Here is a 22,206-nt window from a genome sequence, read left to right as displayed (position 1 = left end):
CGACCTCCGTTCACCAACTTTCAAAAGGGTGTCACCCATTCACTATTTTCGTATTTTTCTGTCACCAGTTGACAATTTTTCCAAAATCAAATATCCAGTTTTCATGGTGGGCTTGCTTAGTATATCAGTATTTAAAAACTATTTTTTGAGGTTTTATGGACAAAGACAGAAAAGGTCTAGTAGTCATAAAACCTCACTAACTGTTCATTGTTAAATAAAGGGTGATTTGTTTTTATTGCATAAGTTTTCTATTTCTTTGATTAATTTTAGGTTTCTCTGCCTCTATTATTCTCTCTAGAATCTAGATCCAATCTGATCCATTTAAGATTAGAGCTGATCATAACTTGGCCCAGCTTCTACCTACTTGCATATTGGGTGGAATTTGTGTGTAGAATGCAATCTAATACAGAAATTGCTCCCAAAATGCATGTGGGTTGCAAACACAAATTGACCATTAGTATTTTTTTTGGGTTTGTCGAGACTCGAGATCAAGTTTGATTTCTTCATATTTTTTGTGTTCTTACATTACTTTCTGGGAGTTAATTCTAGAAATCATGTTATTAGTATTTTCTATATGGGATTTTGTGTTTGCCATTCATGCCCATAAGAATATGCCACCGAGCTTCAAGTTGTACACGAAAGAGAAGCGTATCAATTCACAAGATTCAAGCTATGTATTAGAATTTCATTAGATTTTATTTATTTTAACTTTGATTTTATTGACTTTTCTGAATTAATTTGATTTTTGTCCACTATCTCTTTCTCACCCCGTGCATCGCACGGGTCTGCAACTAGTTAAGTATTAAAGGCAAAGAAAAACACTAGGGGGGTGAATTTATCCTCAAGCAGTATTCTCACAGAAACCGGGAGATATTTTATCCGTTTGGGTGGCGGTAGAGGTGTAAACGGATCGAATTCGAATCGGATATGGCTATATTCAGCAACGCTTTATCTTTCTTCTCCTTATTACTCCTAGAATGAATTTTTCTAGCCCTAAAACCAGACCACCCAAAACACTTTTGTATTTTTTTTCTAAAAAGAAAATTCACTTTTCTTTTAGAAACAAAAGATAGTGTGTCATTGCTAAAAATAAATATTAATGATATTATTAATAATAAATAAAAAGCATGTACTTCTCGGATTCAAATGTTAAATGGATCGGATATACCATTTACCAGATTCGCATCTGCTAAGAGCTGGATATCTCATAAACGGATTCGGATAATATCCGCTTGAAACGGATTCGGATAATATTGGCTTTAAACGGATTCGGATGCAGATGGTTATCGAATTTTCGAATATCCATTTACACTCCTAGGTAGGGGAGATCATTCCCCATGATTTAACACCAACTCTAAAAGCTTAAGCTTTTGGAGTAATTGGTTGTTTCACAAGGTATCATAGGTATTGCCTCATGGCAGGGCCTTGGGTTCTAAACTCAATAACTACTTTATACTAAAAATTCTCGACCACCCCAAAAGAGGGTCACATGTGCCCGTGTACAGCAAATCCAAAAAGTAGAGGAACTCCCCATTCATGAAACTTTCACCACAACGCGTTAGGCACCGTTGGTGTTGGACCTCTAGCTCAATGGACAAGGCTTTGTTCTTCAACCAGGAGGTCGGCAGTGCAATCCCAGCTTACATATCAAAAAACAAAAACACGTTAGGCACCGTTGAAAAAGGAGAAAGGTATAGCATCATCCATTTGTCGTTATCGGAAAACAGTAATAGGTGAATACAAATTCCACACCTGCTCCCTTCTCCCCACCTAAACCATCTCTCTCTCTCTCTCTCTCCTTCCTTGTGCATATCCATGGAGTCTGCAAAGAGTGTGGTTCTTGGAAGTTCTATTCTAGTGCCTAGTGTTAAAGAGTTGGCCAAAGAGCAATTGATCACAGTCCCACCTCGTTACGTTCGTCAGGATTTAGACCTTCCTTCCCTCAACTCTGCAAGTGTTTCCCTTCCAGATATTCCGGTCATCGACATGGAGAGATTGCTTCATGGTTATTCTATGGCTTTGGAATTGGAGAGGCTGCACTCTGCTTGCAAGGAATGGGGTTTCTTCCAGGTCTTTCTCCACCTTTTTTGTATGATCATTTCATTTGTGAATTAGTGTTAAGAGAACTGACATTTACACCACTTCGTTTTGGTAGGCACGAGTGTCTGGTGGTTAAGATAGTGCAACTCGGGCCGGGTCGGGTTAAGGCCAACCCTAGCCCAACCCAAGGCCCCAAAACCTCAACTCTAACTTGACCGATCCTGAGCTTCCGGTTAAATCTCTCAATCCTAGCCCGACCCAGTTTTCCAATTGGGGCCGGGTTTGGGTAGGGTTATGTTGCCCAAAGCCTTGACCCTATCCCAACTCAAAATTAAAACGGTGGCTTTTCCCAACCCAACCCGGGCTGAAATCGGGTTGAACCTGTTGGTTTTGAGTTTAGCCTGACCAAAGTTGCACCCTAAAGTGGTGTTAGAATTTTTTCTCTCTTTTGGTATCTAGCAAAGCAAATGGGTGTAACCGTGTAAAGATACTCTCTTACTATGGAAGAAGAGAGGAACTGAAAGAAGAGGGGAAGAGGAGAAGAAGAAGGAGAAGAAGATAAAAGCAGATAGAAATTTATATTTTAAAAATGGCAACTGACTAACTTTGTCGTCCTAGGTCCAAACATGTGGTTTGAAAAGCAGCCATGTTAATTTATTTATTTATATTTATTTTATGAAAGCTTGTTGGCGTTTATAGCTGGTGAACCATGGAGTGGACTCTTGGTTGGTTGAGAAAATGAAAAGGAAGATTGAAGAATTCTTTGGGCTTCCCTTGGAAGAAAAGAAGAGAGTCTGGCAGCAAGTAGGGGAGGTGGAAGGATATGGACAGGCCTTCGTAGTCTCGGAAGAGCAGAAACTTGATTGGGCTGACCTCTTCTTCTTGTCCACACTCCCAGTTCATCTGAGGAAGCCCAACCTATTTAATAACATCTCTCCATCTTTCAGGTACTCTCTCTCTCTCTCTCATGGTAACTTTGGGTCCTCACTAGAACGTGTGAAACAACCAATAACTCCAAAAGCTTAATCCGTTGGAGTTGGTGTTATTTAAGCATTTATACATCAACACCACTCCTCATTTTTTTAGATTTACTTTTTATATTAAGGAGTTGTGAGTTTTGAACCTAGAACTTGCAAGCTTTGATACCATGTGAAACAACCAATTACTCCAAAAGAGTTGGAGTTGGTGTTATTTAATCATTTATACTTGAACTGAAGGTGCACCAATCAAACAATCCTAACCATTCAATGATTTTCTTGCTTTTGATTAGCATTTTAATTAGCATAAATCACGATTTAAAATAAACGGATAAATTGGTTGATTTTTTTTTTTAATTTTTTTATACGCAGAAAGGCATTTTGTGTCTAGCTGTTGCATGTGAAAGCAGCCACAGAAGGGTCACTTTTCAGCCAATTTTGTCTTATTCATTTAATTCATCTGCGGTGGCTGCTCTCACATGCAATAGCCAGCCGCAAAATGCCTTTCTGCGATGGTCCCTAGCAAATTCCTTTTTAAAAACAACCAATATCACCTATATGGATAAGGAAATGATATCACCACAACCATGTTTTATAATTGCACTAGTGTACCCATCTTGTCCTTTATTATTTAAAGAGCTGTCAAGGGTTTATTAAAATTTTCCCAAAAAACTCTTACAAACCAATTAAAGGGGAAAAGAGAAGTTGCGTTTGTGCAATTATTAAAGAATGGTTGGTCCCTGTAGATATTATATATGAGATTTGCTAGGCAATTTTGCGGAAAGCTATTTCGCGGCTCACTTCTGGGAGAGAACAGCTGGGTCACATTTTACTAGTTACTAGTGGGACAACCCGTGCAATGCACGGGCCAATGACCAAAAATAACATTATAGAAATTTTTAAAATGGGCAACAGACCAAAATCTTTATAATAACTTTTGAAGATTTCGTTGAAGATTTCAAAAGTAAAAAAATGAAAATAAAAAAATATCTGGCAAAGGAAGTCGAGCTTATCTACAATTACTCTTCTAAAACCCCAAATGATGCAAAATTAAGTATACCACCCAAAAAAAAAAAAAAAAACAATTAAACCAAAAAGAAGCAACTCCCATCTAAAACCCACTTACCAAGGTGATTTTCTACACAAAATAGCAAATTGTCGGCCTATTTAACATCAAGATGATTTCATTTAAATATGGGATTGAGTAGAAAATATAGTTATATCTGTTAGTGTTAGAAAATGCAAGATAATATCAATCTCTCTCAATAAAATCAAATTTATGAAAGAAAAGTAAAATTAATTAGAAAAATCCAGTACCACTTCAAATATCAGGAATTAATAAAGAATATGTAAAATAATCAAATTCAGAGGTCAAAGGTAGGAAACAATCCAATATTGATTTATGAAACAATTGGATATTGGTTTAGTTTTATGCGTTTGTGAAGAAAGGAAACTTGGAATAGAAGATATGCCACGTGGTGCACCCAAAATCACATCTCTTTAAAGTCCTTATTATTAGGGACTGAGAATTAAAATTAGAATTTCCGAAATCATTTTGGAAATAGGGAGAGAGATTTTCGTCTCTATCTTTCTCTCAAAATACCATCTCTTTTAAATTCTTATTATTATGAACTAAGAATTAAAATTAGAAATGATTTGTGAGATGTTTTAGGGTGGGAGAGATTTTAGAAGATAAATGATTGAAAGAGATAAATGAGAGATTTTAGGTAAGGGAGAGAATTTAGGGAGAAATAAAGAGGAAAGTGTAGAATTTGAAGGAGGGTGCAAAAATCGAAAATTCTCGTTGGAGAGAGTTTTACGTTTAAGGAGGAGGGGGTGCCACGTGGCGCAACCACGTCGTCTAGGATTCCGTTTTACTATTATATTATATGATATGATGGCTTTCTGGTAACTGTAATAATCTTTGACAACTCTTTAAATAATCTTTTTGGCATATCAGATTATCAAAACACGGTTGTGCTGATATAAAATAGATAATACACTGGTATATCATATTATTAATCTGGGCTAATTTTTTCTTTATTTTCAGATATATACACACACAGTGACGCTCTTATATTTTATATTCTCGGTAGCATCTTTTTATATAAAATATGAGAGCGCATACCACCCCCATAAATTTCATTTCTTTTTTTGGCATCTAACACTGAGAGAGAGAGAGAGAGAGAGAGAGAGAGAGAGATGAGTGGTCGTATACTTCTTATCATTTGAGAGATATGACTTGAAGTTAGAAACATATCTTATGTACACACCCTCCAATACTGTTGGAATCCTAGTGGTATGAAATGTTATTGGGATCTGTGGATTTTGACTCAGGTTTCCTTTTCTATTTTATTTTTGTTGGAGAAAAGTACGGAATGTGGGCCGATGTTTAGTGAAAATACGGATTGCGGGCACCTTTTAAAATAAGAACAAAAAAAGGGCTAAACTTCAAAATCGGGTGGTCAAAAGACCCTGATACCCTTCTGACACCGACAGAGTCCTCCTTTTTCATTACCGTCTCTTAAATTGGCCCGATTCACAAGGCTTCTTGGTTCATTTAAATGTGTATTTGAACCGAGAGAACCGGGTTCGTTTTTATCTTGGCCGTCGAAAATAACTAGAGACAGACGGATTTTGACACGTGTTGGAAAACTTTTTGGAACCTCGACGTTATTGTACTTTTAGGAACACTGACGTTATCTTTTCTCACTCATCTTTTGGCTTAGAACGGTAGACGTTATCTTTTCTCACTTATCTTTTCAACATGTGTCAGGCATCTATCATTCTCTAGGTATTTCTGACGGCCAAGATAGAAATAATGGGTACGCCGGCGGAAAATAATGGGTACGCCGATGGAAATAATGGTTACAGAGAGGGAAATAATGGGTATGCCAGCGGAAATAATGGTTACAGAGAGGGAAATAATGGGTACGCCGGCTAAAATAATGGATACGCGGATGGAAATAATGGTTACAGAGAGGGCAATAATGAGTACGCCGGCGGAAATACTGGGTACGCCGATGGAAATAATGGTTACAGAGGGGGGAATAGTGGGTACGCCGACGGGTACGCCGGTGGAAATAATGGGTACACTGATGGAAATAATGGTTATAGAGAGGGGAATAAGAAGGCGGAAATAATGGGTACGCCGATGGAAATAATTGTTACAAAGAGGGGAATAGGAATAATGGGTACGCAGGCGGAAATAATGCGTACGCCGATGGAAATAATGGTTACAGAGAAGGGAATAATGGTTATAGAGAGGGGTATTATTAGAAGACGCCACCGTTTCATATTGATGTCCAGTGTCGTGGATCCGACCGTCTATTCATATTGGCAACGACCAAGATTTAAAGGAACCCAAGGACTCTGGGTTCACAGAAAGATTTCAATCCAAACCAAACATACTAGGTATAGAGCCGCTAGCATTCCAAAAAGTTTTTCAACACATGTCAGGCATCCATCCGTCTCTAGGTATTTCCGACGGCCAAGATAGAAACGAACCCAAGGTTCTGTGACTTCTGTCAGTTCAAATACCAGACGAATCAAAAGAACCTCGTGAAACACGCCAGTAATGAAAAAGGAGGCTGGATGATGTTTTGTTGATGTCAGAAGGGTATCAGGGTCTTTTTCCAACCTGATTTTGAAGATTAGCCTGTTTTTTGTTCTTGTTTTAAAAGGTACCCGCAATCCGTATTTTCATTAAAATCGGCCCTCATTTCGTACTTTTCTCTTTTTGTTGTTCCTTCTCCTATGTTGTACTTACGTACAATATTGTAAAGTATAAGTACTTTGAACAACATTTTCTAAGAAGGTACTATCTTATATTTTACATCACTAGACTTTTCTATTTTTTTCCTTTTCAAGTATTAGAAATAAGAGATTATAAATTACCAACATAGGGAAAATGATGGCTCCTGATCTAGCAACAGGATATAACTTTATGGAGCATTAATTATGAAAGCCCCAACTGTTATATAGGAATTGCAAGCGTCTATCGCAGGAGGCATTTTGCGGCTGCTCTGTCGCACGTCAGACCAGCCACCTCGTGAATGGAGACAGAAGATGTTGTCTTTATTCACGAGGTGGCTGGTCTGACATGCGACAGACCAGCCACGAAATGCCTTTGGCAATGGACACTAGCAAATCCCCTGTTATAGATATATGTAAGTATGCATATATAGGGAAAACTGTTTATGAGCTCAAGCTCAGATAAGCTATCTGAGCTCGAGCTCAAAAACAGTGTGGGCTCACATTTTTTGGGTGATCCAAAACATAGGACCATCCTAACCCATCCAAAAGTGGAGGAAAAAATTTATAGATATTGTTTCTCTACAAATCTGCCCATATTTTTCCTCCACAAATGGAAGGGTTAGGATGATCCTAACCAGCTGATTTTTTTAGGAAACCCTATCTATGTAAGGGCCTTTCAAATGAATGCTTTGGATCACCCAAAAAATGTGGGTCCACTATTTATGTATATGTAACTATTATGAGCATTATTTGGAAATAAGATTATATGCAAATATTCCCTAGTGCTATACACAGTTCATGGGACTTCCCCCAAGTGATCCACAATCTGTGAAGTCCAGGGCGATTCAAAACCCTGCATGACTAAGCCCCGATAAGTAGAGACTTTGGGTCATTCGGACTAGCAGGTCTACTTAAATTCCATGGCGTTTGGAACACCTGTGACTTAAAAAAATGGAGTAAAACTTTGTTTTACCGCCCTTTTACTTCGGTTGGATTGAGCCCTTTATTAATTTCTTATTTTCATCTCTTTCCATGACAGAGATACTTTAGACGCCTACTCATTGGAGCTGCAAAAGCTGGCCATGAAAGTATTGGTACAGATGGCAAGGGCTCTAGAGATGGATGCTGAGGAAATGAGTGAGCTGTTTGAAGATGGATATCAGGCAATGAGGATGAATTGCTATCCTCCATGTCCTAAACCAGAGAAGGTGATTGGCCTCACACCTCACTCGGATGCTGTAGGACTCACTCTCCTCCTTCAGGTTAATGAGATGGAAGGCCTTCAGATAAGAAAAGATGGGATGTGGGTTCCTGTCAAACCACTCCCAAATGCCTTCATAGTCAACATAGGGGACATTTTGGAGGTAAGTTAGAAAGATAATTTGCCTCTCTTCCTCTTTTTGATTATATATCATATGTAAGCTAACCAGAAAGATAATTTCCTTCTCTTCCACTTCTAGATTATAAAGTATATGTGTACTCTCTGATCACTATAAGTCCTTCACATATTACCTTTTTTACCATCTTTGAGTCAGAAAGGGGTGGGAAAACGTCATTGTTGTAGAAGAAGGTAGTTATTTTCTCCATTGAATTGCGGGTTTACTGTTCATTTTTATGTGCTTTGGCAGATGGTAAGCAATGGGATTTATCGTAGCATCGAGCACAGAGCAACAGTAAATTCAGTGAGAGAGAGGCTCTCTATTGCTACGTTCTACAGCCCAAGGTTGACGACAGAGATTGGTCCTGCGTTTAGTCTGATCAACCCACAAAACCCAGCTTTGTTCAAAAGGATTGGAGTGGAAGATTACTTCAAAGGCCTCTTCACTAAGGAACTCAAAGGAAAGTCATATCTTGACTACATGAGGATAGACAATGAAAAAGGCAACACTATTTCTGATTGATGATAAACACATTTGCCTTTGAATATAAGAGAACATACAGTACACAATAAACTATACTAAGTCCGGGGAATGATACATATGTACTCTCAATTGTAATATCTTTCTTTTTGAATGTACGGACAGGGCCCCAGCTTACCTAGCTACCAAAAATATGCTAAAAAGAAAGGTCTTGGACCCCACTACTGCCTTGTGTAACTAATCAAATCCTTCGATCAATCTGAAGCAAAATTCCATTCAGGGTTCATCCAAGAAAAGCTAAACTACTGACTTTTGTAATCCTTTATCTTGCTCATAGGATGTCTGTTCAAGATGGGACCAAGACCATGGATTTGGCATAATGTTCTAGAAGATCAACAATCTTGAATGGTCTTGATTTCACATGCATTCCCCATGGGACCCAAAAATTACCTTCTACTATTAGTCGCAAGAGTGTTCTCTAATTTGAGATACGAAAACAGATTACACATTGACTCAAAAAATTAACAAATCATACATTGGCTCAAAAAAATAGAAATAATAAAGCACACATTTTTAGCCCCTTCTCCTGTCTGGTCAAAATTTTGCGAATGCACATGCATGGGATTTGGTAGGCAATTTCGAGAAAGCTATGTCGTGGTCGTAGCTGATTTTGTCTTATTCTTTTAAATTATTATGAGGTGGCTGTTCTCTGCTGTGTTAGAATGTGTGATTCAACGGTTGGATTGGGTTAAGATCTCACCATTAGATCAACTTGAAGGTAGATTGGGTAAGCTGGCTAAATGAGGTAACTAGATAAATTAGGCAAGTAGATTAAAATAGGCAAGTAAGATAACGAAAGAATCCATTCAGATTCTTTTGCGATTTAGGATTCTTTCATTATCTTTCAAGATTCTCTCCTTATCTTTCTTGCCTGCCTAATTTATCTAGTTGCCTCATTTAGCCGACTTACCCAATCAACCTCCAAGATGATCCCATGGTGAGATTTTAACCCAATCCAACTGTTCGGATCTCGCATATTCTAACATCTAGAATGGCTTTCCTCAAACTTGTCTTTGGAACCAACGCCTTAGGCACCGTTGAAAACGAGAGAGAGGTATAAAAATCATCCATTAGTCGTTATTGAAGAAACAATAGTGTTAGGCAAAAACATATTCTACACCTCTCCTCCCTTTCCCCCACCCAAACCATCTCTCTCTCTCTCTCTCTCTCTCTCTCTCTCTCTCTCTCACACACACACACACACATATCCATGGAGTCTGCAAAAAGTGTGGTTCTTGGAAGTTCTCTTCTAGTGCCGAGTGTTAAAGAGTTGGCCAAAGAGCAATTGGTAACAGTTCCACCTCGTTACGTGCGTCCGGATTTAGACCCTCCTCTCATCTCTTCAAGTGTTTCCCTTCTAGATATTCCGGTCATTGACATTGAGAGATTGCACCATGGTGAATCTATGGCTTTAGAATTGAAGAGGCTGCACTCTGCTTGCAAGGAATGGGGTTTCTTCCAGGTCTCTCTCCACGTTTTTCATATGATCATTTCACTTATGAATTGGTGTTAGAGTACATGCACTACCTCTTTTTGGTAGGTACGAGTTTCTTTGGTAGTGTTATGGGTGCAACTCGGGTTGGGTCGGGTTGAGGCCAACACTAGCCCAACCCAAGGACCCAAAAGGGCCGGGTTTGGGTCAGATCGGAATGAAGAAAAAAAATTAGGGCAGTGATATTCCCCCCCTCCTTCTAGGATAAAATCCCACGCCCAAAAATTATTTTGTTTAAATCTTTGAGCTGGGTGGGGCCTACAATTGGACCTTAATGTTACTACACGACCCATACCATAAGATGATACAAGCCGTCCATTTGATGGGCCATAACGTAAATAGGTTGCACCTCAAAATATCATTTCCATAGGATGACCCTAGCCCTACGATGTAAAGAGAAACTGCATATTGTGGAAACCTCTATAGATCCGAGGGGCAATCATCCTATGGAAATGATTTTGGGGCACAACCTATTTACGTTGTGGCCCATCAAATGGCACAGCTTAGTGGGGCCTACCTTGTTGGGCCCACCAACGGTTCATGCTGGGGTATCACTGCTCAAAAAATCGCTATAAAATCACAATAAAATTAGGAGGACATGATTGTGTTTGGGTCGGTTACTTTTTTTTTTTGGTATTTACCAAAACAACAAGGTATAAATATAGCTACCGATACTAACACTACCATGTTTTAATAATTGTGCACACTCAGTTTGTTCTTTCCTTTTGAATTGGATTGTGATAACCTTTGACAGATGTTTAAGAAAAGACACAAGATGAGTTGGTGCAATCATCAAAACATGGTAGTGCCAATATCAGTAGCTTAAATATATTATCTCCCTATGGAAGATGGGATGAAGTAAAAGAAGAGAGGAAGTGAAGAAGAGGGGGAAAGAAAAGATAGGGACCATCGCAGAAGGCAATTCTCGGAACGGCTGTTGCATGAGAGTGTGCCACATCAGATGAATCAAATGAATAAAGAAAATCTGTTGAAAAGTGGGCCTATGTGGCTGCACTCTCATGCAACATCTGTGGTCCCTAGCAAATCCCGTTCGTTTATTTATTTAGTTTATGAAATTTCATGGCGTTTGTGTTTGTAGTTGGTGAACCATGGAGTGGACTCTTGGTTGGTTGAGAAAATGAAAAGGGAGACTCAAGAATTCTTTGGGCTTCCCTTGGAAGAAAAGAAGAGAGTTTGGCAGCATGCAGAGGAGGTGGAGGGATATGGACAGCATTTCGTAGTGTCAGAAGAGCAGAAACTTGATTGGGCTGACCTCTTCTACTTGTCCACCCTTCCAATTCATCAAAGGAAGCCCCATCTATTTAATAATATCCCTCCATCTTTCAGGTTACCCTCCCAGAATTTTTGTTTTATCTGGATTTCAACCCAAATCAATTAAAAACCAGAAAATAAGAAGGAAAAAAACAAATACTTAAAAAGGGCGGCCCAGTGCACGAGGCTCCCTCCATTGCGGGGCCTGGGAGGCTAGATGCGGGCAGCTTTACTCCTGCTTTACAGATTCCATGACTCGAACCCATGACAACTGGGTCACAATGGAGCAACCTTACCGTTGCACCAAGGCTCGCCCAAAAAAAAAAAAAAAAAACTTCCTTTAGAAAATCTAAATCTGTCTCTAAATTTTAAACCCAACATCTAATATATCGGCACGCCCCAAATATACTTGAACCATCTACCATTGATAAGATTTTACTAAACTAGATACTAAACCCATATTAGATTCTCAATCTATGAATTTTTTTAAATTATTTTCACATAGGTATGGAACTATTAGAAGACTAATATGCAAGTAAGATTATATGCAAATAATTTTTAGAGGGTATCGAAAGAGGCCCTTAAGTGTGTTAAGAGACCCAATAATCCTATGACAGATGTTGGGTCATTAGTGCCCACAAGTTACTCAACTAAGGGTAGTTATCTTCTCCTTCCATTGTAGAGAGACTTTAGATGCGTACTCATTGGAGTTACAAAAGCTGGCCATGAAAGTATTGGTGCATATGGCGAGGGCTCTGGAGATGGATGCTGAAGAAATGAGAGACCTGTTTGACGATGGACATCAGTCAATGAGGATGAATTGCTATCCTCCATGTCCTCAACCAGAGCAGGTGATTGGCCTCACACCTCACTCGGATGCTGTAGGACTCACTCTCCTCCTTCAGGTTAATGAGATGGAAGGCCTTCAGATAAGAAAAGATGGAATGTGGGTTCCTGTCAAACCACTCCCAAATGCCTTCATAGTCAACATAGGGGACATTTTGGAGGTAAGTTAAACCAGAAAGATAATTTCCTTCTCTTCCTCTTCTTGATTTTATATTATATTATAAGTTAACCAGAAAGATAATTTCCTTCCCTAACACTTTACTCTCTGATCACTATTAAGGCCTTCGCTATTACCTTTTTTCAATCTCCGAGTCAAAAAGGGGTGGGAAAACACCACTGTTGAAGAAGAAGGCAATTACTTTCGCCATTGAATTGGAGGTTTACTGTTTATTTTTATGTGATTTGGCAGATGGTAAGCAATGGGATTTATCGTAGCATCGAGCACAGAGCAACAGTAAATTCAGTGAAAGAGAGGCTCTCTATTGCTACATTCTACAGCCCAAGGTTGACAGCAGAGATTGGTCCTGCGTTTAGTCTGATCAACCCACAAAACCCAGCTTTGTTCAGAAGGATTGGCGTGGAAGATTACTTCAAAGGCCTCTTCACTTTGGAACTCAAAGGCAAATCATATCTTGACTACATGAGAATAGAAAATTAGAAAGGCTACAGTATTTCTGGTTGATGATAAATACATATATACCTTTGAGCATAAGGGGATAAACAATAGACAATAACAATGCTTTTTTCTTCTTTTTTAAATGATTGCCAATTTATTAATAAAATGACAGAGGTGGTCATAGACAATAACAATGCTATGTTGTATTATAAGTTCGGGGAGTGATACATATGTGTAATGTTGTAAGATAAGTATATCTGTAGAAGGAATAACAAAGAGGTAACTCAAAAAATCCACTAAGCCCAGCAAACAAAGAGCCAAAGAGGCCACCTATATAACTATATCTCACATTATTTTATATTATGTCCATTACAACTTTACAACTTGGAACTAAAGTGGGGTGTTGCATGTAATATGCAATTGTTAAGGTCCAAATATGATAGCATTCAAATGATACAATACATACAGAAATTTCTTGGAAAATACTCAATAATATAGAATTTTCTAGGTTTAATATTGATTGTTTTTCATTGTCTTCTTATTTGTTAAATTTTAATTTTAAATTTTAAATTTCTGTTTTTACTTTGAATTAAATCTCAAATTTAGTATACACAACACATAGTAAAGTCATAAAGAACAAGAAGATTATGAAGGAAGGTATAAACCAAGATGAGTCTCCATCTGTTGAAATTGAAACTGGTTCAAGTAGGTCCAAAAAGATTCCCAAGCCTTCTTTCTTAAAAATTGTCTGCTCTTTCAGTATTGTTATATGAATATTTGAATACATGTTGATTCATACATATTAATAATTATGATTATATTTAGTAAATTTACGAGATATTTTTATTGCATAACATTCTATGCAATAGTATTCTATGCTTGTAGTGATGATGCATAATATTCTATGCTTGTAATGATGATGTTACGACACGAGGGTAATTAGTGAATTTAATTATACAATTAACTAATGATTGTCGAGGCTAATTTATGATTCACAAGAGAGTCTGATTTGGTATTCACAAGAGTCCTGTTGAGGAAGATGAGGCTAATCACATAAAAATGATGAGATACTTTGATTCATTGGATATTTTTTACATTGTTACATGTAACGGCACCATGGATCTTAATTGTATTGATTTTGTAGTTGCAAATTTTTCCATCCATAAAGATAGCAGGAGGTTCTCCTCCATTGTGCGTGGTGCAATTTGTTTGGGTTTTGTAGACACCCTATTTTTTCCTGCCTCAAATCCTGGGCATTTGGGAGAAACACTGAAACCTGAAGCTTGACCTAAGTAAACCCAACATAAAACCATTTAAAGCCCCAGAAATACCACACCCAATACAAGCCTGCAGCCCTATCAATCACTGGAAACCCAGCATTTGCAAAAATTAGGGTGTTTTTTTTGGACCGCAAACATTCCAAAAACTTATCTTTTAGATAACCAGAGCCACCCCCTCAGTTTAAACTCCATCATTTCTTCAGTCACCCATGCCCAATATTACTTTTTATTTATAAGCCATTTGACATTCTTCAGGTTAACTTGAAGGTTCCGTAACTTTAGTTTTCAGTTTTCAGGGTCTTCTAAGTTTTCAACAATTAAATTACGCTACTGTAACAGAATGCAATACGAAGTAATAAACGACTGGCAAGAGATGCCAGTTCTTGGTAATTTAGTAGAGGGGGAATACGAAGTAAAAATAATGACACACATACAAAAAATAAGAGAGAAAAGCAAAGGTAGAAAACGGAAAAGTCCAATTGAAATCAAAAGAATTTCAGTATATCTGAATCCATGATTAGTATTGGTGATATGAAACAAACATTTTATATGCTCTCCGGACCAGTGGCTTCATTCCCTTCTCCAAGCACGAGCTTGTGTCAAGTATTTCCAATAATACTAAAGGGACTAGAAAATTCTTTTATTATGTATAATGCTGGAAGAATGCATACTGTAGCAAGTATCGCTTTCATCTTTGAGCCTAGCAAGAACAAACATAGAGGGAGGGGTAAGGGCAAAACTCTGGATCAACCCAAATAGAACACATATTGGATGTAAAAAACAAGTATCAGCAATGGCATCAGAATTTTTTGATTTATTAACTTACAACTGCATAGTTAAAATGAACAAATGCAGTTTGGATATAAATGATCATTCCAAATTATTAAGCAAATTAAGCAGCAATAGCATTCAAATACAAAAACACTGATGAGCCAATAATAAAGATTCCCATCACCATAAACAGGCACTGTTCAAATAGCACATAACTTGCTATGTCGAAAAACTGTAATGACTTTTTGGGCCAATTGAGGACAACAAAACATGGATCAAGCAAATGCCAAGCCACAATATTTGAAGTAGGTGAGACATGCTACATGGGAGACATTAAATAGAGTACAAAACCCCATGAACACATGAACACAGGGACCAATCGACCAGCAGCTGCCAGTACGGCAGAATGGGTACCAGCACACTGTTGGTAGTTTACATTTAAAAGCCAAATGCTCGGTCTCACAAGAATATATTCAGATTTCACAATGTTGTCTTTCAGTTTGCGGCAGAAATGGTATGAGCCACTTCATCTGGTTTTTCTGATGGTTAACCTGAATCTATTTGGGAGAATGTTGAATGATCGGGTTATCCACTAGCCACAATTGATGATTTCAAAAATTAGTCTACGACACTACAGGCCAATGAAAAACTCGCTTGAATTACCCAAGTGAAGCAAAAACTCCTTGGGCCATTCATTTACTTGTCTGAGTTGACCAACTTTTGCCCCAGGCAACTTCTTGACCGAGTAAAAACCTTTTTTCATCATTTTTTCTAAAACGTAACGTAATTTATTGAAATAGAGTATGGTTTTCATTGATTTGGAGTATGCGTATGATAGGTTTCCGATGAGTGTTATGTCGTGGGTCATTGAAAGGAAAAAAATGCCTACTAAATATGTTGGTGTAATTAAGGATATGTACGATGGAGCAGTAACTAGTGTCAGAACCACAGATGGTACGTCTAGTGAGTTCCAAGTACAATAGGACTGCACCAAGGATCAGTTCTAAGCCCTTATCTTTTTACTCTAGTTATGGATGAGCTTACGAAGGGTATCCAGGATGAGGTGCCGTGGTGTATGCTATTTGCAAACGACATAGTATTAAATGACGAAACCAAAGCAGGAGTAAATGCTAAGCTAGAGTTATGGAGAACTACTTTGGAATCCAAAGGTTTTAGACTAAGTAGGACTAAGACAGAGTATATGGAGTGCAATTTTAGTAATGTAAGAAGGCAGGACGAGGATGTAGTAAATATGACTGGACAAGGGGTACCTAAGAGGGATATCTTTCGCTATCTAGGTTCAATTCTACATAAGGATAGATTGAAGAGGATGTTAACCATAGAATAAGAGCAGGTTGGTTGAAATCGAAGATTGCCTCAGGAGTTCTGTGCGACTGTAAAATCCCTACCAAGCTGAAGGAAAAGTTTTATAAGACAGCTATGAGGCCAGCCATGCTGTACGACTCAGAATGTTGGGCCACCAAGAAGCAACATGTGCATAAGATGAATGTAGCGGAGATGCGAATGCTTAGATGGATGTGCGGCCACACAAGGTTATATAGAATTAAAAATGAAGACATTCGTAAAAAGGTGGGGGTGGCACCAATTGAGGAGAAGATGAGAGAGCACCACTTAAGATGGTTTGGACATATCCAAAGTAGGCCTTTGGATGCTCCAGAAAAAAGAAGCGACTCGTGCCAAGTTGATTGAGTAAAAAGAGGTAGGGGCAAACCGAAAACAACTTGGGTAGAAACAGTGAGGACAGACTTGATAGCTAGGAACATAACAGAGAACATGACCTTCGATAGGATAGAATGGAAGAAAATGATCCATGTGGAAGAACCCAACTAGAGCCAGGATTAGAGCCGGGTAAATTCCTTTCACCTTCTTTATGAAATTTTTCTAAAGGATTCATTTAGCCAACCCCAACTAGTTTGGGACAAAGGCTTTGTTGAGTTGAGTTGAGTATCATATAAAACATACAAAAAGGGACAAGTTGTTCTCGTTACACATGTTTACATGATAAAGCCCAAAAACAACCCAAGGTCACATTAAACTGGGGGTATACCAAGAAGCTCGCCAGCACCGATCATAAAACACCATATCGGAGTCGTGAACCACACCTGCCTTAGCCAATTCATCTGCCATAGTATTCGCGGATCGCCGCATGTGAACGACCGCCGGGCATATGAATCTCGCTAAATCTTGAATTTCATCAATTTTGCTTGCTAGCCGCTAGGGGCCACAACATTTGTTTTTAGCCCAAATGATGGTATTAGAAGAATCAATCTCCTTCAACAATTAACGGTCCTAAATTTTTCTTCCCAAACCATCAAAGCCCGAATAAGAGGGAGGACACCTCTGCCCGAACCTTTTTTCGTCATTGATCTTGACATGAGAGATTTGGGTAACATTACTCACATTCAATTATCCAATGGTACCTTACTATTTTGTGGGGCCACCAAGGAGCAGGTTACCAACCTCAAAATTGTCTTTAGTGGTTTGAGTTAGTATTGGGTTTAAAAATCAGCTTGGGGAAAAGTTCGATTAGTAGTTGTGAGATAGGGATGAAAACGTGGGAGTTACGGATTGTAAAACCGAGAAGCTTCCAATTTCTTATCCCGGTCTACCTTTGGGATATAGGATTCCAAATAAGTAGCTATGGGACCACGATCATCGAAAAAATAGAAAAGAAATTGGCGGGCTGGCAAAAGAATTATCTCTCATTTGGCGGACACATAACATTGATCAAAGAAATTCTTGTAGGGGTGATTTTTTGGGAATTCGGGTTTAACTTTTACTATAAAATCGGGTCCGGTTTGGGTTGATTCCAATTAAGTTTTAGCAAAAGCTCGACTTAATCCAACCCAACTTGTAACCCTAAACTGTTTTTTTTTTTTTTTTTTTTTTTGAATGGCATTGTACTCCAAAACTGTTGCAAACCTCCCTACTTATGTCATGTCCCTTTTCAGAAGTTCAAAGGAGGTGGCTCAAATAAATTGGGCACCTTCTAAGAAATTTCCTATGTAAGGGTCAAGTAGAAGGAAAATATCTTAAGCACCTTGTTTTTTTTAATGGTCAAAGATTTCATTAAAAAGAAGACCGAGGTCCAAGGACAAATTACAGTAAGAGAAAAAGAAAAGAGAAAGAAACAACAGAACTGTACAGGGAATAAAAACAACAAAGAGAAGAAAAATAATTAAGGCGGAAGGAAGTCAAACTGCTGCATTGACTCCAAACGACGATCCTAGCCAACATATCCGCTTCGGCATTAGCCAACCCTCCTAATGAGACGAAAAGAGATGGACGCCCTGCCCACTATGTCTTTAATCTCATCAAGAATATCCACAAATCTCCAAGGACAATCATGAGAGCCCGACAACAAATGTTAAATGAGAGGAAGTATGCAAAGACAAAATGGAAGGTGGCCTTGGCCTTGTCAAGATGGTTCTCGAGAACAAAGCGCTCCCTGCTAAATGACTTTGGAGATTAGGCAACAAAAAAGAACCCTTCAAGAGGAAATTGATAGTTAGCAAATATGGGGGTGAAAGGTGGGAGATTAAGTCAAGGTATAGGTCGAGGCTTGGGGGCATAGAGATGCATTTTTCAAACAAAAGATGACTTCAAGGAGGGGAATAGGTTTGTGGTGGAAAAAGGGCAGGAAGTCTTGCTATAGAAAGATGTGTTGATAGATAATTGCCTTAGGTTCCCAGGCTTATATAGAATAGCTAAGAAAAAAATGTGAGGGTGTCAAATTGTTACAAGAGAATAGGAGGTAAAGTACTGTGTGGGTAGGAGTCATTTAGAATTCTTGGGGAAATAACAAGTATCAGTAACATGTTTTCTCTTTTGGAACAATCATTTAGAATCCTAATGATGCCATATGATCGTATCCTTATTCAGAAAGTTAAATTTTAACTCTTACTCCCCTCAATGTCATTGGAGAACCTGACGGAAGGTGTCAGCTCCACCTCGCATGAGTCCTAGATTGTGGCACATCCACAATGAGGCCTGCTAAATGAAAGGTCAGGATCATGTACACATGGACGAGTGACAAACAACACAAAGAAAAGAAACACAGACACAAATCTAGAAAAGCTCCTTCACTCTTAAAACAAGTGGTTGGAAAAGCTTCAATTTTATAGTTAACTACACGTAAGGTTTAATGTCAATGAGAATCCAAGAAGCTGTTAGATTAAGTATCTAATCAACCCACTCCCAACCCTTAAACATACAGAAACCTAAGTCCAGGATAAAATTCGAATCGTGTTTTTTTCTCAACTTGTTCACTAGTCAAACTGCAAATTCATCTAAGCTAAAAGCACTAGATCAAAGTTTTTTGTTTGAGTGGATGTAACTGGTATGCATCAACTTGGGATAAAAATGTGTCATGCAATGTATTAGCCCTAGCGTAAGACTGTTCCATTCATAGAAACCCTGCACTCAACTGGAACTAGAACCCTACTTTCAGATTGCAAAAAAAAAAGAATCATCAATCACCATTACGCTGCATGACCTAGACCCTACTCAAGACGCCACAGTAAGACATTGACAGACCAAACAATATATCTAGCAAATAATCTAATAGACCCAGATAAAATAACTGAACAATATGCACAAATCAGTGTAATAGTAGTGAAGTAAAGCATGAAAACCCATACATAAAAAAGGGAGAGAGAAGATAAAGTAACAAATAGCTTCCATTCTACTACATTTGTCTGCATAAGTTGGGTATTAGCATGGATAAAAAAAACACATATTCGTATCTGAATCTTACCATCCAAAACCCTAAAAAAGAAGATGGTGAAAAGAAAAGAGGGTTTTTGCTTCTTTAAATGAGGATATAAAACTAAAAAGGGGGGTTCCACTGACCTTTTGGGCCCACGCCATCTGTCACAGAGGTGGCCGTCCAAGTGAAGAGCAGCGAAAGAAGAGAAAGGACAGCCATTGGCAGCAGCAAAAGTAACCTGGGTTCGAATCGCAGAGGGCATGAACTATGAAGAAAACCCTAACCCTAGTTTTGTTCTTCTATTGTTCCTCTGTAGGGGAAGAAAGAGACTTGGGAGAGCCTCTCCCTTCTCCCCCTCAGCTACGGTTTATGGGTTTCCTTTTTTTCCAGAAAGGAGAAAGCACGAATCCAGAGAGAAATTTTCTGAATTGAAATGGAGCCACGCGCTTAATTTCCCAACGGGCAGCTTTCAAACGGTCTCTCTCTGGAACCTTCTTACGATGTGGACTAACAAATGAACGGTTTGGATCATCCTATGAAGTGGGCCATCCGAATCTAAGGATCTATCACATGAAAGGAGGCTTACCAAAAGGGCAGTAGAATTGTAGAAATGAAGGGTCTTGTAGGGACGAGGATAAAAATGACTTTGTTTTTAGCATTTTCCATAATTTATTTAGGGCCCGTTTGGATACCTCATGCATTTGTATTTTGATTTGGATTTGAGTTTTGGATACAAAACACATCAATCATCTTTAGGATCATGTTTTAAGAAAGAGGGAGAGAGTGAGGGAGGGAGGGATGTCTCGCTGCTGCCGGAGCAACGTTGAGGAGCAGCAATGGCGAAGGAAGTTGCCATAAATATTGATTTCCAAATAATGTCTCGCATAACACATTTGAAAATCAGAATTTTTTGCACTGTTCTAGCCGATTTGGAAATCTAAAGATCTGATCTAGTTGAAAATATAAACTAAATCCAAATCTAAATCTTGTTGGTATTCAAACGTGGCCTTACTTATTTTGTTTTTTCGACAACTTTTCCATGGTGACACTTAATTTGCAATTGGTTGATCAAGCTGTGAAAATTTTGGTATTTTGTTTGTTAGATTGATTTTTTTTAACTTCATTTTGTGTTTCTATAGTCCTACTTGATTAAGAATATCCCCTAAATTAATTTGTTGTTGTGCCTAAAATGCAAGTTATTTTTTGCAATTTCAGTCTCCTAGAAAATGAGCTTCTTTTGTCCAAAAATAAGGTTTCCCAAGGAAAATCAGAAAATTCTTTGAGCCTTTGTTTGGTTGCACCCAAGTGGAAAGTAAAATGAAAAGGGAGGGGCGTGATTTCATTATTTGTATCGATAATGGAACAAAATTTCATATAAAAGAAAGTTCAAAGAAAAAAAAGGTTGTCGGGCTCATAGAACCCAAAGAAGGATTTTATGTAGAGAAGCAGTTTTGCTTAGTCCAAGGGAAATGATATATTCGCCTCCTTTTATTTCTTGCCCCTTGCCCTCCCCCCTTTCCTTGCAGTGTAAAAAGAGTAGTCATAAATAAACTAGAGGGTGGTTGGGTGGTTGCTCGGGGAAGAAAAGGGGACAAATATATCACTTCACTTAATTTTAACTGTAATGGCCAGTTGTATACAAACATGAAGAGAATTGGTCTATCGTGTGAATAACAAGGTTTTAAATTTCAGTTTTGGTTTCAGTTGGCACGGCAATAGAAATATTTTGATTTCGATGGAAATCTTTTCAAATTACAGGAATGTATGGGGACATGTGCAAGTGATGGAAACTTTAAGATGAAAATTTGAGAAATGCTAGAATAAGCACAATTATATAGCAAGAATGCCATATTTAATGGCTGAATCATATCGAACACCAGTTGCATGCATTGCATTGTGGCACATGTTTGGAGCAATAAACTCAATAAAGAAGTATAATGATCACTCTCCCCTCCAAGGATTCCAACTTTATGGTAATACTGGTGCCATTCTAGCCCATGGCTTTAAATATGGTGATATTATCTATCAATGTACTGGAAAATATAGGTATTGACACCCTTTCGATATCAATATATATTGGCCTTAATATTGCAATATATCGGAAACATCGGCTGAAGTTGTGATATATTGCAGGATCTTAAAATCATATTGTAGCCCTTCAAAAATTCCGATCATCCAAAGTGTCAATTCCGATAATCCAACATGTGAACTGTGTACGATGGGCCATACCAATAAAAATTTAATTGGAGGACTTTAGTGGGCCATGCCCATCTAAAATTGGTTTTGTGTGGGTAAGAAAAAAAAGACATAAATCTCATCACAAGGGGGGGCCGTTTTGATACGTACAAGGATTTTATAGCTAAAACCTAGATTATATGGGGAAATGATAAATTCGCCCATTTTCTTTACATGGGACAGCCAGCTCCAGTGCGGTTGTACGTTTTAAGGATTATATAATCCAGGTTTATAGAAACTAGTTGCAGACCTGTGCGATGCACAGGGCGAGGA

General features: G+C 38.3%; 2 protein-coding genes and 1 long non-coding RNA gene across 3 annotated transcripts; 2 read left to right on the top strand and 1 right to left on the bottom strand.

The window, feature by feature from the left end:
* Positions 1-1,784: 1,784 nt before the first annotated feature.
* LOC143890229 (protein SRG1-like) lies at positions 1,785-8,853 on the top strand. The gene is made up of 4 exons (XM_077394825.1): positions 1,785-2,070; positions 2,740-2,987; positions 7,813-8,137; positions 8,402-8,853. The coding sequence occupies exons 1-4, from the start codon at positions 1,816-1,818 to the stop codon at positions 8,672-8,674; spliced, it is 1,101 nt and encodes a 366-aa protein (XP_077250940.1). The 5' UTR covers positions 1,785-1,815; the 3' UTR covers positions 8,675-8,853.
* Positions 8,854-9,808: 955 nt separating this feature from the next.
* Positions 9,809-13,061, top strand: LOC143889231 (protein SRG1-like). The gene is made up of 4 exons (XM_077393410.1): positions 9,809-10,154; positions 11,284-11,531; positions 12,139-12,463; positions 12,712-13,061. Exons 1-4 carry the CDS (start codon positions 9,903-9,905, stop codon positions 12,958-12,960), a joined length of 1,074 nt encoding a protein of 357 aa, XP_077249525.1. The 5' UTR covers positions 9,809-9,902; the 3' UTR covers positions 12,961-13,061.
* Positions 13,062-14,657: 1,596 nt separating this feature from the next.
* On the bottom strand, positions 14,658-20,297 carry LOC143889230 (uncharacterized). Its single transcript, XR_013254795.1, has 2 exons — positions 19,842-20,297; positions 14,658-14,898 (listed from the first exon to the last, which is right to left on the bottom strand). It is a non-coding gene; the product is annotated as an uncharacterized LOC143889230 (long non-coding RNA).
* Positions 20,298-22,206: the final 1,909 nt, after the last annotated feature.

This window comes from Tasmannia lanceolata, unplaced genomic scaffold (assembly GCF_043159265.1).
Source record: "Tasmannia lanceolata isolate RefF3 unplaced genomic scaffold, GAP_Taslan_0.1 ptg000013l, whole genome shotgun sequence".
Taxonomy (NCBI): domain Eukaryota; kingdom Viridiplantae; phylum Streptophyta; class Magnoliopsida; order Canellales; family Winteraceae; genus Tasmannia; species Tasmannia lanceolata.
The sequence above is the reverse complement of the archived record's forward strand: the minus strand, read 5'-3'. Positions and strand labels throughout refer to the sequence as shown.

Excerpts from the sequence above, each read along its gene's own strand:
- LOC143890229 (XM_077394825.1), top strand. The coding sequence starts at position 1,816 with ATGGAGTCTGCAAAGAGTGTGGTTCTTGGAAGTTCTATTCTAGTGCCT. Across the intron at positions 2,988-7,812 it reads AACATCTCTCCATCTTTCAG|AGATACTTTAGACGCCTACT; the intron begins GTACTCTCTCTC and ends TTTCCATGACAG. Across the intron at positions 8,138-8,401 it reads ACATAGGGGACATTTTGGAG|ATGGTAAGCAATGGGATTTA; the intron begins GTAAGTTAGAAA and ends GTGCTTTGGCAG.
- LOC143889231 (XM_077393410.1), top strand. The coding sequence starts at position 9,903 with ATGGAGTCTGCAAAAAGTGTGGTTCTTGGAAGTTCTCTTCTAGTGCCG. Across the intron at positions 10,155-11,283 it reads AGGAATGGGGTTTCTTCCAG|TTGGTGAACCATGGAGTGGA; the intron begins GTCTCTCTCCAC and ends TTGTGTTTGTAG. Across the intron at positions 12,464-12,711 it reads ACATAGGGGACATTTTGGAG|ATGGTAAGCAATGGGATTTA; the intron begins GTAAGTTAAACC and ends GTGATTTGGCAG.